Genomic DNA, 18,307 nt, shown 5'->3' on the forward strand with positions numbered 1-18,307 from the left:
TTGCCTTAGTGATGGTGTTTACATGTGCGTTTGTTAAAGCTAAATAAATCACTCAGCCCAACTTTCTATATTACAAGTATTAATCTGTTTGCTTATCTTATTTGTAAATTAAAACCATTATTCCAGAGTGCTGCCTGTGCTGAAGCCTAAATTCACACATAAACTTAGCAGTGTTGCAGCTAATGCTTTTCAACTGCTTTCACGCCATAACCTTCCACCTTATTGTGCCACACTTGACAGACGCTTGATAGAGGAGCACTGCAGCTATTTCTGAACATTTAGAATCATGCCATTACAGTGGCAAACTGCAGAATTGATTGTCCTAGTAGGGCATGGAAAACACATTCACTGGCAATAGCTAGGCATTGCCATGCTCGTTAAGTGTGGCCTTCAGCCAGTGATCTGCCTGTTAAATGCTGCAGTGTTTGGGAACCATGGATCAACCTCCCTGGCTGATGAATAATTGACAACTCTCGATAATTTTTGCCTATTTTAGCTACATGTATCAGACCATGGCACCTCTAGTGGCAATCATTATGCTCCTTGTCAGACTATGTCCAATATAAGGAGCTGGGGAGAATAATGCACTGTTGGACCAAGCCCAACAGTGAGTTGAACTGCTTAGTAAAGTTAAGGAAGCCATATATCTAGCGATGATGGGCAGATTCGACCAAGTGACAAATCTCTCTCTAATCGAATCTGATTAGCAAGAGATCTGTTTATGCCCATACATCGCAAGCCAATTTCCGATCAATTTAATGCTGAAAATGATCAGGAATCGGCCTTGTAATGCTGCATCTGGGCGCCTCACCAACCTGATGCTATCCCCCTTATGTTAAATGTCCACCCGTTGCCTATTGCAAGTGATGCATTACCTGTTTGCGGCCTCCGCTTGTCCTCCGCTGGCTCCAAGATTCCTCCCTTATCTATACACGCACGCTATATGGTTGCCTAGTAACGTGACTGCGTGTTTGACGTCACACGAGCCCCCTTACTAGGCAGCCACGTGGGGTGCACATATATGGAGAACTGAGTGCGCCCGGAGGCCGAGGACTGGTAATGTATCACTTGCACTAGGCACCGGGTGGACATTTAACATTAGGGGGGACTGTGCCTGGGTTTCGTTGTGCTTGTCCCTTGTCCTGATATCACACACCATTACCACCACGAACCTGATCGAGCATATCTTCCAATCTATGTGGCACCCTGACTAATGCGACCAATTTTGGCCAGATATTGGTCGCATTGTGGGTCGGGAATGAACTTGGCGGCACCGATTTTGTTTCGATTATAATAATCAAATCAGATGGTCGATTGGCTGGCAAGTCGCCTGATGTATGGCTACCTTAAAGGTGCCCATACATCTGGCAATATTCGATTTGATCATTTTATCGAATCGTGAGAGAATCTACTGTGTTCAAGTATGCCCAATCGATGAAAAGTTACTGACCAGTCAAATTGACCAGCTTAATCGATCAGGCAGGATGCAACATATCGGTTAATCGCACAGGAATCTGCTACTGTTTATGAATCATCTGATCGACTCTGAGTTGATTTTTGCCTTCAGAGCATGGAGACATAACAACGGTCAGATTGATTAGTGAAGGTGAATCGCATGGGATATTGCTTGTAGTGTGTGGGTCACTAGTTGATCGACTTTCGATCAACCATACTGAAGTCGATTCCCCAATAAAGTGGATTGCTTTGTGGATTAAATCAGAATTGCTAGATGTATGGCTGCCTTTATACTGCTACTATAGAGATATGAAATGGTTATTGAGAACTTGGCCATTCCCCTTGCCCTCATGCCACACAACAATGTGGAGAAGCTGTGTTATGCAGACATTGTTGTGTATTGTGCAGGCATTGTTGCACAGCTGCTTCAAATGGTGATCCAGGAGCAGTATTTTCATATCGCTACACTGGAACTAAAATGGCACAGAGCAGGCTTAAAAAGTGGTCCTAAATGGGTCGTGCTGTAATGTAGCATTGCTTGAGATCCACCGGGCACCGGGAGAGGAGAGGGGAGGCTCATTAGGACTCAGAGCCTTCCCTCTCCTTAGGTAAGTATCTGCCTTTTTTTTTTTTGAATGGGGTTACATTAGCTTTAATAAAGGTTCACTTTAAGAGGAAAACAATTGTAAGGTGTAGATCTCTAACTTTAGTAATGATTTTTGTGAACATTTGATATTACATAAGCATGCTTCCTGGTGGCCTTTTCAAGGACACATTGTATTGGTGCAAAAAGCTTTCGGTGTGTTTAGCAAGTTGGTATGGTAGCATCATATTTGCCAAATCCAGATTATAACTTTATAGTATTTTAAACTGCATGCCAGGTTATTTCTTATCTACAGCTGAGACTAAAATACTTTACTATTTTATCAGTAAAGAGAAATATTCCTTACCAGAGGCTGTAAATAACCTCTGCTTTAACTTTAAACACTTTCACAGTAGATTTGTCTTGCTCTGAACCCTCTTCATGAAAGACTAACATTTAACTTTATTCTTAGTTAAAATACAATTTACCTAACTAAATTTCCATAAATATAGGTGGATTGTGCTCAAGTCTTTTGTACAATGCAATGTTATTAAAAGCGACTTTACCTAATAAGTATGTAGCTAGCTACAATTTTCCAATGCTGGCACAAAGCACAAATTGCTTTTGCGTGAAACCTTGGCAATGGTAGCCTTTTAGGCTTTGTTCACATTATCAATCGCCAGTGCTATTGCAAGCGCTGAGCGATTTATACTGTGATTTTTGAAGAGTTTTTCCCTGCGATTTGCGCTTAGAAAGGCGCTTTTCTAAGCTCTTTTGCTTACCAATTATTTTTTTTCACTTCTCTTTAACCCGAAAATGAATAAATACAATGTCTTAATTCATAAAAGCGCTCGGGAAATCGCTATTCAAAGTGCTTTTTCAATTTGCGATTTCCCCATACCTTCCATTGAGCCAAAGCACTCAGAAAATGATACATGTAGCGATTTCATTGAAATCGAAACGCTTACTTGTGAACACTGTCATAGGAAATCATTACACAAGCGCTTTTAGGGCGATTTGCAAAATGGTCAGCGCTTTAAAAAAAAAATCAGCAAACGCGGATACTGTGAACAAGCCCTTAAAGTACTGTTATCGTGATACTGTCACCTGCACTTATCTGCACAGTACAGGATCCTTTTATCATCCTTTTTAAACAGGTAAACTAATCCTTTGACTGGCAAAAAATGCTGACATGTAGGAATGACTGTGTTTTATATGTACATACAAACAAAGCAATCAAGCCAAAATGCTTGCTGTTAATCCTTGCAATAAATGCAGTCAAGCTGAGCCTGTAAGTATCTTCAGATCAACAGTAATTTGGTAATGACAGCTGTCATACTTCTGTCCTTTACCATTAAGCATGAGAATCTCCCAGAATGTGTCATCTTCAGCGGATGAGGATCGGCTCATCATGCACAGAATGGTAGATGTACGAGTTGAATAAGTGTAGGACTTACAACCTTTGTTTCTCTCTGGGGGGGGGGGGGGGGGGGGCTGAGTGTAGATTGTCAGGTTTTGTATGTTTGTTTTAAATTCTGTTAAAATATAACATATGAAAGAAAAGTGTTGGTTGAGAACACTACTTTTTATGACTGCTTTAGGCGCAAGACAAACTTTTTTTTTTTTTGTAAGATACAGAGTAATTCAATATTATTTTAATTTGTTTCTGCTAGTTATCACAAGCAGATCCTGAAACTGTTGTGCTGCTTGAGAGAATTGCACACTACAGTGTCAACATAGCTTGATTTTCTCTCCATGTTTTATTAATATCTTGCTAATGAAGTTAGTTACATTTACACTTGTTTAATTTATTTAACAACAGGCTAACAAAAAGTATCCCGAAGCCTCCAACGACGCCTATAAAGCTGAAAAAAGTCACCACCTTCCAAGAGTTTGAAAGCAACACAAGTGATGCCTGGGACGTTGGAGAGGATGACGATGAACTGCTAGCTATGGCTGCTGAAAGTTTAAATACAGATGTTGTGATGGAAACTGCAAATCAAGTCATTCAAAACCACACTAAATTACAAGAACAGAACAAGTTCCATGAGATTAGACAATTGAAAGAAAGATCTGTGCAACCAGAAGAGCCTTCCTCCCATATAATCAGTGATAACAAGATTGTGAAATCAGCAAGTGAAAGCCAGATTCCGTCATCAGGTTTGTATATATCTGTGTGTATGTTAGCTCTTTGTGTAATTGTTTTTTGAAGTGGTGTAACATTGGCCTCAATTCACTAAGATCATGCTGGAGATAATGGCCTCAATTCACTAAGCTTATCGTTTAACGTTTCTAGCGCTATCACCATGGTGATAAGGCATGTAGTATTCAGGAAACATTTTACCTCAGGCAAACCTAAAGTTAACTCTTCTGTCTTTAAGTTAAGGTGAGATCTCTAAAGTTAATTCTTCAGTCCTTAAAATAACTACAGAATTCTAAAGTTAAAGACAGGCTGTTATTTTCTACCTCCACACCTTCACACCTCCACACCCCTGACATATCCACCACTACCATGGACAAGGTCTCCTCCTGCCTATCAGCCATCTCCTCCTGGATGTCCGCTGGTTCCTGAAACTAAATCTAGACAAAACAGAATTTATGATCTTCCCACCCCAGCCATCCACGAACCTCCCAGATGTGCATGTCACTGTTAACCACACTACCATTCGCCCTACCTCTCAAACCCGCTGTCTGGGTGTCACCCTGGACTCCGCACTCTCCTTCACTTCCCACATCCAAAACCTCACAAAGTCCTGCAACTTCCATCTTCATAACATCTGGAAGATTCGCCCTTTCCTGACCTCTGCCACCACCAAACTTCTCATCCATGCCCTCATAATTTCCCGCCTTGACTACTGCAATGCCCTGCTGTCTGGTCTCCCTATGACCCGAACAGCCCCACTGCAGTCCATCATGAATGCGGCAACCAGAATTATCCACTGCTCCCATCGCTCCACCACGGCAGATCCCCTCCTAGAATCCCTCCACTGGCTTCCTATCCAGTCCAGAATCAGATTCAAGATACTGTGTCTGACCTACAAATCTGTCCACAAAACCTGTCCAACCTACATTTCCGATCTTACTCAGAGGTACACACCTAGCCGCTTAATCCGCTCTTCCAATGAACTTTGCCTAACCGCCCCCCGCATCACCCAGTCCCATGCACGCCTCCAGGACTTCTCAAGAGCTGCTCCAACACTATGGAACTCCCTACCTCCACCCATTAGGGCAGCCCCCTCCTTCAACATCTTCAAGAAAGCCCTCAAAACTCACCCTTTCACTCTGGCCTACTATCCCTCACAAGTGCTCTAAACCCACAGCTGAACTCTGGTCCCCTACCGTTCGTGTCCTTACCTCTCTCTCTAGATTGTAAGCCTTTGGGCAGGGTCCTCCTCCTTTTGTGTCCTACCTGATCATGCACCTCCATTACTGTGAACCCATGCTATGCATCTGAGTGAACCTAACTTGCCTAATCTCCATGCTCCATCCAGACTAAGCATTACCTGGTACTCATGCTGTGCTGTGTGATCTGGTTTTCTTGTATTCCTGTATTGTCATATTGCTGTATGTCGCCCCTAAATATTGTCTGTAACCTAAATTAATGTTCAGCGCTGCGTAATATGTTGGCGCTTTATAAATACAATAAATAAATAATTCCCTGCATGTGAAAATAACTACAGAGGAGGTAACTTAAGGACTGAAGAGATAAGATAACTCTCTCACTGTGAAAACTTATCTCTACACCTTAATAATGCTGGGTACACACGGTGCGTTCCCGCACTCGATGCCCCGCTCAATTATTTCCGAGCATTTCGATGATTGTTTTGATGATTCTCGTGTAAAGTATGCCAAATCGACCTAACGATCCATCGAAGCGCGACTCGGACATGTCGGGAAATAATCGAGCGGCCGGGAATCGAGCAGGGAATCGAGTGCGGGAACGCACCGTGTGTACCCAGCATAAGGCAAGATCAATGTGTGGAGGTAAGTTTTTTACCTTGCCTTATCATCTCCAGCATGATCTTAGTGAATTGAGGCCTATAATGCAAGAGATAACTTGCCACCACACAGTTGAGAGTTATCTTATCTCTTCATTCCTTAAGTTACCTCCTCTGTAGCTAAATTACCTCCTCTGTAGTTATTTTCATATGCAGTTAATTAACAGCCTGGCCCATATGCAATTCACTTTTTCTCCTGAGTTTTCTCCTAGGTGATATTTTTAAACTTCTCAATAAAATGCCCTTTAAGCCACCAGAAAGCAAGAAAATACTCAAAATAATTTTGATAGTACTTTTTCACCTACTTTTTGGTATTTTTTTTTTTTTAGTTGAAAAGTGCTGGAAAGTTATTTTAAATGAAACATTAAATATTATCTCCTAGGAGAAAACTCTGAGTTTTCTCATCTGTGATGTTTTAAAACTTGCCAATGAAATCCCCTTTAAACCACCAGCAACCAAAAAAATACTCAAAATAATTTTGATTTTACGCTTTACCTAATTTTTGATACTTTTTCCCATTGCAAAGTGCTAACAAGTTATTTTAAATCAAAGATAAAAAATTTTCTCCTAGGAGAAAACTGGCCCATACTTGCATATGGGCCAAGGTGTGAAAATGTCAACTTGTAGATAACTCAGGTGAAAAAATTAATTGCATATGGGCCCCTGTCTTTAACTTTAGAATTCTGGAGTTATTTTAAAGTGAATCTTAAGTGAACAAAAGAAACAGAGTTCTACTCACCTGGGGCTTTCCTCAGCCCCCTGCAGCTGATCGGTGCCCTCGGCGTGTCTCTCCGATCCTCCTGGTCCCGCCGGCGACCACTTCCGGTTTCGCCGTCAGGACCCGACAGGCTGGGAACGCAAGGGATTCTTTGCGTTCCCAGCAACAATAGCTCCCTCTATGTTGCTATAGCAGCATAAGTGCCTCTTTAAGGATTGAAGCATTAACTTTAGAGATCTCTCCTTAACTTAAAGACAGAAGAGTTAACATTAGGTTTGCCTGAGGTAAAATGTTTCCTGAGTATACTCAGCGACAGCTTTACCAAGTGGGAAACTGCCTTTCCAGAGGCTCTCTTCATCATTCTGGGAGACTTTAATAGTGCAAACCTGCGTCAGGAGATGCCCCGCTTCAAGCAACACATCTCCTGCCCCACCAAGAACCGCAACACCCTGGACCATTGTTACAGGACCCTAAAGAATGCGTACAAGGCCACTCAAGGTGCTGCACTGGGGAACTCCGACCACAGCCTAATCCACCTGATCCCCTTCTACAGAAGGCCCCTGGAAAAGACAAAGCCCGCCACAAAGACCGTAAAAAGGTGGACAGCCGAGGCTAAGATGGAGCTACAGGCCTGCTTCGAATGCACTGACTGGTCGGCCCTAGAAGCACCCTCCCTGGAGGAATGGGCAGAGAACATCACCTCCTACATCAACTTTTGCGAGGAAATGTGTGTTCCTTCAAAGACCTTCAAGATCTTCCCGAATAACAAGCCGTGGTTCAACAGCAAGCTGCGCCGCCTCCGGAAAGTCAAGGAGGTGGCGCACATGCACGGCACCCCAGACGAGTTCAGGGATGCAAAGAACACCCTAAATCGCGAACTGCGTGCTTCAAAGAGGGCCTACTCTGACAAGTTGGGTCACTACCTCCAGTCAAACAATCCACGTGAGGTGTGGAAAGGCCTCAGAGCAGCTACGAACTTCAAACCCCCCCCCCCCCCCCCAGCATGCGACCCCCAGCACCTCACTAGCCGAGGAACTAAATAAGTTTTACGGTCGGTTTGAAAACAGCCCCAAGCAGCTTGCTAACCCTGCATCCTCGACAACGCTCTCCCTGAAGGTCCAGGTCGACCTAGTGCCAGTAGCGGTCCAGGAAAAAGATGTTCTCCATCACCTCCGCAGACTCAATGCCAGGAAGGCTGCCGGCCCAGACGGCATATCACCAACTTGCCTGAGAACTTGCGCAGACCAGCTGGCCCCCACGCTCACCTCCCTTTTTAACAGGTCCCTGGCGGAAGGCAGTGTCCCCTCTTGTCTTAAAAGGTCCACAATCGTACCGGTCCCAAAAAAGCCAGTCAACACAGAATACAACAACTTCAGACCTGTGGCCCTCACCCCCATAGTCATAAAGATCCTTGAATGCCTAGTTCTTGCCCACCTGAAACGCCTTGCCAGCCCCTTCCTTGATCCACATCAGTTTGCATACAGGGCTAATAGGTCCGTGGATGACGCCATCAACATCAGCCTGGCGTACACCTCGAAGGACCAAACTCCTACGTCAGGATCCTGTTTTTGGACTTCAGCTCTGCATTCAATACAATCTGCCCAAACATACTGATCGACAACCTGGCACATCTTGGAGCTGACCCCACACTCTGCGCGTGGGTTAAAGACTTCCTCTCTAATAGGACTCAACAGGTGAAGCTTGGTAACTTCTTCTCCAGTGTGAGCACTACCAACACAGAGGCTCCACAGGGGTGTGTTCTGTCCCCTCTCCTGTTCTCATTGTACACCAACAACTTTACCTCCTCCGCCGACTCCGTAAAGGTCATTAAATTTGTGGACGATACCACCATCATTGGGCTCATCGGAGAGGCAGGTGAACATGATTATCGCAGCGAGATAGAGAGAATCTGCACATGGTGTGAGGTCAACAAGCTCGTCCTTAATGCAGCCAAAACAGTGGAATTGATCTTGGACTTTAGGAGACACTCCCCCACACTACAACCAATCTCTATCAACGAGATTGAAGTGTCCAGGGTTTCCAGTGTTAGGTTCCTGGGAACTACCCTAATGAGTAACCTAAAGTGGGCACAGAATACTACCAAAATCCAGAAGAAGGCTCAGCAGAGACTATTCTTCCTGCGCCAATTAAAAAAAATTGGTATGCCTCAGGAGCTGCTGTCCAGCTTCTACACTGCAACTATTGAAGCTACCCTCTGCTCCACCATTATTGTGTGGTATGCAAGAGCAACCGCCAGTGATAAGTATAAGATCTAAAGAGTTATCAGCTCAGCGGAAAGGACCATTGGCTCTCCTCTGCCACCTCTGGACCTCCTCTACACCACCAGAATGAAAACAAGGGCTAACAGGATCTCCCAGGACCCATCCCACCCAGGCTGCGGCTTCTTTAAGCTCCTTCCATCGGGCCGACGCTACAGGACCATCCGCCGGAGGACTAACAGGCGTAGAGACACCTTTTTTCCCCAGGCAGCCCTCCTGCTGAATTCCGGCCTCTCGTCGGTACGCTAGCTGCTTTCTCAGATCCTACTAGCCGGCTAGAACTCTACCTGGGCGGCACAATATCCAACCCGGAGGGTTTCCGTAAAAGAGCAAAACACATATTGTACTGCATCGACCGACTAAAACTGTGTGTTACTGCATGTCTTGCTTATCTTGCTTGTACTATATGCTATTTGTTTTTGTCTATGCCTGTCTTGCTTGTACTATGGCTATTGTCTTATGCCAATCTCTGTCCTTGCTATAGTTGCCTACTGCCATGTGATCCACAACCAATTCCGGGTACGACCTCGGTCGCACTTGGCGAAATAAAGATTCTGATTCTGAATACTACATGCCTTATCACCATGGTGATAACGCTAGAAAAGTTATTAAAGACAGGAGATAAGCTTAGTGAATTGAGGCCATTGTGAAAACCAGTGCCTATGCAAAGAAAACTGAGTACTTTTGAGGAGCCGAACTTGTATACTACACAGTGACTACTCCTTTTTGCTTACCTGATTTTATTAGCATCTTTCTATGCAATAGGTGATTCACAAACTAGTTTGAGAACAGGTTAGGTAAGAATCCTGTGGTTAGTACTTTTTGATATGTTAAATGGAAATTCCACATTTATTATAAAAATTGCTATAGGTGTAAATGAATGCTGTACTTGTGTTTAAAGCGTGAGTAAACTCAAATTAAAATTTATATTCAAATGTAAAACATGCTCTTAAAAATATATATAATCCTTTCTGTGCTGTAAATGAAGCATGAATACAGCCTTACTTCTGACTTATTGAGTTTCAAATTTCTTCATAAACCCTATACAGAGAATGAGCTGCTGTGCATTCTGGGCAGTTTTTTTTCTATCCATGCAGCCCGAGAGATGCTAATGAGACCCCAGGCTTCAGCTGTGAGTTTTATTCTATGATCTGCAGCTGCCTCTGTCTCTGGCATCAATCAGACAAACCTTCTGAGTGTTAGTAAAGAGGGAAGCAGCTCCAGGTCATAAGTTAACCACTTTACGTTCCTGGATTTTTAACCCTCAAAGGGAATATCCAGGCAGCTAAAAAAAAAGAAAATGAGATTTACTTACCCGGGGCTTCCTCCAGCCCCTTGCAGCTGACATGTCCCTCGTAGCAGCTCCGCTCCCAACCGCCGACCCGCGTCCCCACTGGTGCAGAGGCCTGCGCAGTAGACTTCACACCACGTGTGAATGATTGACAGTGAGGTCGGCCTCTGAATCGGCGGGGACCCTGGGACGGCGGCTGGGAGCAGAGCTGCTGTGAGAGACATGTCGGCTGCAAGGGACTGGAGGAAGCTCCGGTAAGTAAATGTGTTTCTTTTTTTTTTTTTTTTTTTAGCTGCCAGGACATTCCCTTTAAGATAACTGACATTTTTGGCATTTCAGCTGTGCCGCTATTGATACTGTTGTGAAATATCACAGATCAGTCTCTTGGAAGTAAAGTATTGATTTATTTACTGTACAGGAGACATTCACCAAATCATACCAAGTGTCTGAACTAGGAAAGCTTGAACCAGATGGATATACACATTGGAATGAATTACAGATTATAATTATTCCTCCTAGTTTGACCATTGATTGGTCCTAATATGTGAGTTATCCAATTTATTGGATGATACAAAAAGCATAAATGAATACATGAATACTTATGAATATTTAAGTAGATAAGCACATTAGACATTAATTGGCTGAAAGATATGCTGTTGGACAATAGATCTCTGTATCCCAAGGTTATAGCTAGTGGGATGCACTGCATTGTTTTATCTGCAATGATAGCAACCCAAAATCCCACAGCTGCACATTCCAATCCCATGAAGCTGTGAGAAAGTGGGTTTTCTTGCTGTGAATGAATAAAGGAAATGTACAACATGGCTTACAGGCGTGACGTGAGAGGAGCAGTCACATGTTGTATATTAGCATGTCTTGGATGCTGTTAAAGGAATCAGGCTTTGTAAGCCCCTCCATCTACTTACCCATGGCTTCCTCCAGCTCCTTCCTGGCGGCATGTCCCACGACGTAGCTCTGCTTGCAGCCCGCGGGCTGGTGTCCCCGCCGGTACTGAGGTCAGCCTCGTACTGCTTCTGCACCGCTGTCACTCACGGCTGCGGTGTACTGCGCACGGACAACAGACTACACCACGGACAACGTGGCCATGTTTGACAGCGGCGCTCGCGCAGGCGCAGTATGAGGTCGGCCTCTGTACCAACGGGGACACTGGGCCACGGGCTGCAACGCGGAGCTGAGTCGTGGGACATGTTGCCGGGAAGGAGCTGGAGGAAGCCGCGGGTAAGTAGGTGGAGGAGGGGGGGGGGGGACTTACAAAGCATGATGATTCCTTTAAATAGAAAAATCTTCTGAAACACTGATGTCTTTACACTTACATACATGTTAGCAGGGTTATCTAAAAATGTTTTTCACTATAGTGCCCCTTTACATGGCTTGCTCTGTAATCCACACATTTTTATTGAAGTATGGGCCAAATGTATCTGCTGTTTAGTAATGACTGCTTGAGAGGAGATGCTTCATTGTCAGCTAGTGATGTAGTATCAAATCACTAATGATCACTGGTGATAGAGTATTGCCATTCAGCTTAACTAGGACATACGGTATCCTCGCTATCAATGTTTGTCTTGCATTTAAATTACACATGTAAAACATGGGTAACCATGCTCCCTTATTTCCCTGGCTAGTATTTTAGATTATTCCTATTAATGGATACAAGGCTCAAAAATTAAGTATCATAGTTTCTCTTACACAACTATTCTTGTATTTGGTTAATACTAATGTCTCTGATCCTTGAGGAATGTAATGGTTCTATGGGAACAAGCAGTGCTGTGTCCTTTTCATGCACTAATTACTTCCAAGTACCACAGTAATATAAATGGTTTTTCATCGATCTATTTTTTTTTTCAGCCAAGACTCTAATTACAGATAACTTTTGAAAGCACATACTTGTTAGGATTACACAACCTGAAAAGAAAATGCCTAAAGCTGAACTGCAGGCAAAATATACAGAAGAAATTGGAACATTAAAATCTGAGCTCTGCATGATTCTTTATTAGCAGATAGTTTGTGATTTTTAAACCTGAAATCCTGGAATCTTGAAAGTTGCTGGATAATGGCTAACTGTCCATTATTGCTTCCTCCTAATGGTCTGCTGCCTAAGGCAGTCAGAGATACTGGACCAGCTTCTGGATCTCACTCACAGGAGATGTAGGCACATGGAAGACATCCACCATCTCCTTGATATTATTTTGCATGAATAATTACTGCAAAGGAATTAGGAAATTCCAGTTCAAAGCTTTGTTTTTTTATATAAAATATATTGCTTGCAGTGTGGAACAGTTACCATGGGATGTGAAGATGATCCTTCGAGCTCTGACTTAACTCTAAATTCCATGATGAAGCTCATCCCCGAACATATTAGTATGTTGAAAAATAGCAGAATTAACTATGAATATGTTAAATATAGGGCCCTCATTCCTCCTGTTACTAAATACCTGAGCATCCAATTGCAGTATAATCACATTGTGTTGTCTATGCCAATATATTGTCCAACACAACGTTTTATTATTATTTAGTATTTATATAGCGCCAACATCTTCCGCTGCGCTGTACAGAGTATATTTAGTCATGTCACTTACTGTCCCTCAAAGGAGCTCACAATCTAGTCCCTACCATAGTCATATGTCTATGTATGTATTGTGTAGTGCATGCATATTTTAGTCTAGAGCCAATTTTAAGGGGAAGCCAATCCACTTATCTGTATGTTTTTGGGATGTGGGAGGAAACCGGTGTGCCTGGAGGAAACCCACACAGACACAGGGAGAACATACAAACTCCTTGCAGATGTTGACCTGGCTGGAATTCAAACCGGAGATCCAGCGATGCAAGGCGAGAGCGCTAACCACTATGCCACCGTGCTGCCCACGTATTAGTCTTCTTCGCCTGGATTTGTATTATACAAAATTACGCTTGTTATATGTCGTAAATATGAGAGGAGCGGAGACATTATTCATTTCTTTTGATTGACTTTTTTTTTTTATATAATTTTTACATTCTTTTTGACATTTTAAATTTTGGGGTCTTAGAGTTAGGCACCACCAGGGGGGTCTTAGGGTTAGGCAGCAACAGGGGGGGGGTCTTATGCCCCATACTCACGGGCAACATTTCTGGCCTGTCGCTAGCACACGGGAGCGTGTGCGCGACAGGCCGGCGACAGCTCGGCGGAGGGACCTGGCAACTGACGTGAAGGAAGCTGTCGCTGAAGTTCATCCCCCTGCCGGAAGCTCAGGGTATTCCCTGCTGGTTGCTGTCGCTAGTCCGCATACTCACGCGGACTAGTGGGTGTTGCGGCGGCAACTGTCGCGGGGCGATTGACCGCGCCAATCGCCTGGCGACAGCAGTGACGAGCGACGGTTCGGGGTGCATGCCCGTGCAACGCCCCATACTTACGGGCGACCTGTCGCTGCAACACGCGCGCGCCGCGTGTTGCGGCGACAATTGTAGCCCGTGAGTATGGGCCATTAGGGTTAGGTACCACCAGGGGTGTCTTAGGGTTAGGCACCAACAGGGGAGTGGTTAGGGTTAGGCACCACCAGGGGGGTCTAAGGGTTAAGCCCAATCTACACGATACGATTCTTTATACGATTCTATACCTGGACAGGGACAACCACTGACACTTACATAGTTATACAACCCTTAGGCCTGGGACTAACTAGAAGCACTTTTCTAAATGCTTGTGATTTGAAAGCTCTTGCTAATGTAATGCTATGGGGATTTTTAAAAAAATCACATCCCTCATGTGGTATCGCAACCATAGCATTACATTTTCAAATCACAAGCACTTCCGAAAGGCTTACAAAAGTGCTGCTAGTGGGTTCCATGCCTCACTTACACACATACACTACTGACACAGAAAGGGTAGGTTTTGGCTGTGTGAGTGTGTATAACTGCAGAATTGGCATCTGATAAGTTAATGGCATAAACCCAGGGAGTGGTGAGAGAGATCCCAGCAATTAGCCCAGTGGACGAGAAGAAAGATCAAAGGAAGAGGTATAGGAGGAGCAAATTGTATGTAGGTATAATTTTACTATTTGGTCACAAGATGTCCTCGTGCATTTCTTTCTGTTGCGTACTATTAGTACACTAGACAGTAAGCAATGCGTGGACGTGTAAGTATCGGCTTTTGTGAATGACGCAGCATCTCATTGTTCGCCGGTGCTCATTCACACGGGGACTTGGATTAATTCATTCATCCCCCCTCTACTGATCGGCGGTGGTAACAAGTGTGGCAGCGAACGAGAGTGCTCAGCGGCAAGGAAAGAGAATTTATGTCCTTGTAAGGTAAAGTAGGGACATAGATATACATCCCGGGGGAGGGGAAGTAGTTAACATTGTTCTTCACAAAAGGTCTTTTGTGATGTGAGACGTGTCTAGTGCCATCACACCTATTGGGCCTGATCCAATTCACTTTTTCTTCTAATTTTTCTCCTAGGTGATATTTTCACATCTTATGTAGTAAATATGCCTTTTAAAGAGACACTGAAGCGAAAAAAAAATTATAATATTATGATTTGTATGTGTAGTACAGCTAAGAAATAAAACATTAAGATCAGATACATCAGTCTAATTGTTTCCAGTACAGGAAGAGTTAAGAAACTCTAGTTGTTATCTCTATGCAAACAAGCCATTAACTCTCTGACTAAATCTTAGTCCTGGAGAGGGCTGTTATCTGACTTTTATTATCTCAAGTGTTATTGGACTATTTACTTTTCCTCTGACAGAGGAGAGGTCATTAGTTCACAGACTGCTCTGAAATAATCATTTTGAATGCTGAGTGTTGTGTAATCTGCACATTTTATAGAATGATGCCATTTTAGAAAAAAACACAACCAATTCATTATATCATTTTTTTTTTTCGCTTCAGTGTCTCTTTAACCACTTGAGGACCCACCCTTTACCCCCCCTTAAGGACCAGCGCTGGTTTGAGTGATCTGTGCTGGGTGGGCTCTGCAGCCCCCAGCACAGATCAGGGTGCAGGCAGGGAGATCAGATTGCCCCCCTTTTTTCCCCCCTATGGGGATGATGTGCTGGGGGGGTCTGATCTCTCCTGCCTGCTGTGGGTGGCGGGGGGGGGCACCTCAAAGCCCCCCTCCGCGGCGAAATCCTCCCCCTCCCTCTCCTACCTGGCCCCCTCCTGGAGATCCGGCTGCACAGGACGCTATCCGTCCTGTGCAGCCAGTGACAGGCTGTCTCCTGTCACATGGCGGCGATCCCCGGCCGCTGATTGGCCGGGGATCGCCGATCTGCCTTACGGCGCTGCTGCGCAGCAGCGCCGTACAAATGTAAACAAAGCGGATTATTTCCGCTTGTGTTTACATCTAGCCTGCGAGCCGCCATCGGCGGCCCGCAGGCTATTCACGGAGCCCCCCGCCGTGATTTGACAGGAAGCAGCCGCTCGTACGAGCGGCTGCTTCCTGATTAATTAGGCTGCAGCTGGCGACGCAGTACTGCGTCGCTGGTCCTGCAGCTGCCACTTTGCCGACGCACGTTATGAGTGTGCGGTCGGCAAGTGGTTAAATTATGGTTTTTATTATTTAGTGAGGAAAAAAACCTCAAAACCTACATGGCCCTGTGTGAAAAAGAAATTGCCCCCTGAACCTAATAACTGGTTGGGCCACCCTTAGCAGCAATAACTGCAATCAAGCGTTTGCGATAACTTGCAACGAGTCTTTAACAGCGCCCCGGAGGAATTTTGGCCCACTCATCTTTGCAGAATAATTGTAATTCAGCTTTGAGGGTTTTCTAGCATGAACCGCCTTTTTAAGGTCATGCCACAAAAAAACCTGTACTGAAAAAAAAGTTCCCCTGGGGGGTACTCACCTCAGTAGGGGTAAGCCTCTGGACCCTATCGAGGCTTCCCTGTCCTCCTGTGTCCCACATTGGTCTCCCTGCAGCCCCCGGGAACGCACAGGCGACAAATCCGACAGTCTGTGCAATATTTACCTTTTCAGGCTCCAGCGGGGGCGCTGTTGCGGCTCTTCTGATGGAGATAGGCGAAAATAGCCAATCTCCGTTGGGTCCGCTCTACTGCGCAGGCACACGAGACTTGCGTCTGCGCAGTAGAGTGGCCTGACGGAGATCGGCTATTTTCGCCTATCTCCGTGGGAAGAGCGGATACTGCGCCTGCGCTGGAGCCAAAAGGTAAATATTTACATCGCCGCCGCTCCGGGAGGATTTTGTCTGCCGCCGTGGGACAGAGGAGGATGAGGGAAGCCTCAGTAGGATCCGGAGGCTTCCCCCACCCGAGGTGAGTACCCCCCAGGGGAGTTTTTTCATTACAGATTTTCTTTAAAACACCAAAAATACTCGATCATTTTGACAGTACTTTTTCACCTACTTTTTGGTACTTTTCAATTGCAGAGTGCTGAAAAGTTATTTTAAACAGAAAATGAAAAATTATCTAGAAGAAAACTTTGGAGTAGAAGAGAATTAGATTAGGCCCATTGTCTTTCGTTGGAATACTAGATGTTTTCTTATACTCAATTGACTGATGGACCAAGGATATTGCTACACTGATTGTTTACTTCTGTTGTACAACACAAGTTCTATTTTTCTTCTTAAATGTACTGATTCTTTTGAAAAATGTGTCTGTGTGTGGTGTTCACCTGGGTACAGTTGTTCTTTTCTTTAATTGTACAATTTCCTGATTGCCAACTAATATTCGCTGAAAATAAGTCTGCCAGATAGTAATCATTGCTTTTAGTTGGTGTTTCAGGCAGCAGTGCTGAGCTGTTGACAGGCTATCAAGCTCCACTGTACCAGCAGCAACAGGGGCTCTCATTTTAACGAATGAGAGAGTTTGCAAGCTGGTTTGGCAGGTGTTTGTTAGATGTTGTGGTGGATCTCACAGCTGTCTGTGAAACAATCCAGCTAATACTCATAGTCTTCTAAACAGTTGCTTGCAACAACCAAGTGTTTGTACTTTGCAGTTGTCAGGCATTGGAAAGTAGTTAGCACACATTTGTTGGAAGATTGTTAACCACTTCGGTACCAGCAGCCTCTGCCCCCTTAAGGACCAGAAGCTGCTGGTACAATAAACTGCCGCTTTCCGACGAATCACTGCAAAAATCCGCCGATCCCGCTGGTCATGCCATTCTGTCCCCGCCGCAGACTGCTCTTTCTGCCGTCTCTATGACGGCAGAGAGCTACGCGCCGGTCAGGAGCCACTTTCATTGGCTCCTGACCCTGTAAATCAATGTAAGCCAATGGAATTGGCTTAAAGTGATTACAGGCCAGGAGCCAATGTAAACTGCTCCTGACCGACTCACGGTGCTCTGCCGTCATAGAGACGGCAGGGTGAGCGAATTGCGGTGGGGTCAAAGCGGCAAGATCGGCGGGGACGCGCGGTTAATGGGAAGTTGAACCTACGTCCAGTCAGGGACGCAGCGCCACCTGTTAGACATAGATTCAACCTACATCAGTCCCGAACCAGTTAATGACCTATCAAATGCCTATTTAGTCCTCCAAAAGAGTATCTGGTTCAAATCTTCTGAAAAGTCAGTCTTCCAAACTGCTGCAAACACCTATAGATGCTTTGCAAATACCTTAAAAACTCATTTCAAGCAATCTGTTGAACCGATGGCTACCAGAAGTTGCAGGCAAAGTTTTTGACCACTGGATCCACTGCAGCAGGTAAAAGACACCTTCACAAACCTCTGCCAAATGAGGTAGCAGATGCATATTCATTCATTCCAATGAGAGAGCATGCTGCTGTCAGTTAATTGTTTGTTTACCACTCTATATTGGAGCCTGGAAAACAAACAAAAAGTGTGAGCTGACCATTGACTGCCATCCATGGCTTATTTATGGTATAGTGTGATGTGCTTTTTTTGTTTAGTATTCCATTAGACATTCCATCACAATGTTTTTTTCTTTTCATTTAAATGGCATATACTCCACTCTGTAGGATCAAAGAGGAGCAAAGGCACAGCAGCAATAGTTATCATTCCTTAAAGTAGCATGTGT

General features: G+C 44.5%; 1 protein-coding gene across 1 annotated transcript in view; it reads left to right on the top strand.

The window, feature by feature from the left end:
* LOC137563632 (TBC1 domain family member 22A-like) overlaps positions 1 to 18,307 on the top strand; it is a 640,427-nt gene that overhangs the window by 37,770 nt on the left and 584,350 nt on the right. Inside the window, exon 3 of the mRNA XM_068276327.1 lies at positions 3,861 to 4,198. Coding sequence (XP_068132428.1) covers positions 3,861 to 4,198 — 338 coding nt within the window. The remainder of the gene's footprint in view (positions 1 to 3,860; positions 4,199 to 18,307) is intronic.

This window comes from Hyperolius riggenbachi, chromosome 3, assembly GCF_040937935.1.
Source record: "Hyperolius riggenbachi isolate aHypRig1 chromosome 3, aHypRig1.pri, whole genome shotgun sequence".
Lineage (NCBI taxonomy): Eukaryota > Metazoa > Chordata > Amphibia > Anura > Hyperoliidae > Hyperolius > Hyperolius riggenbachi.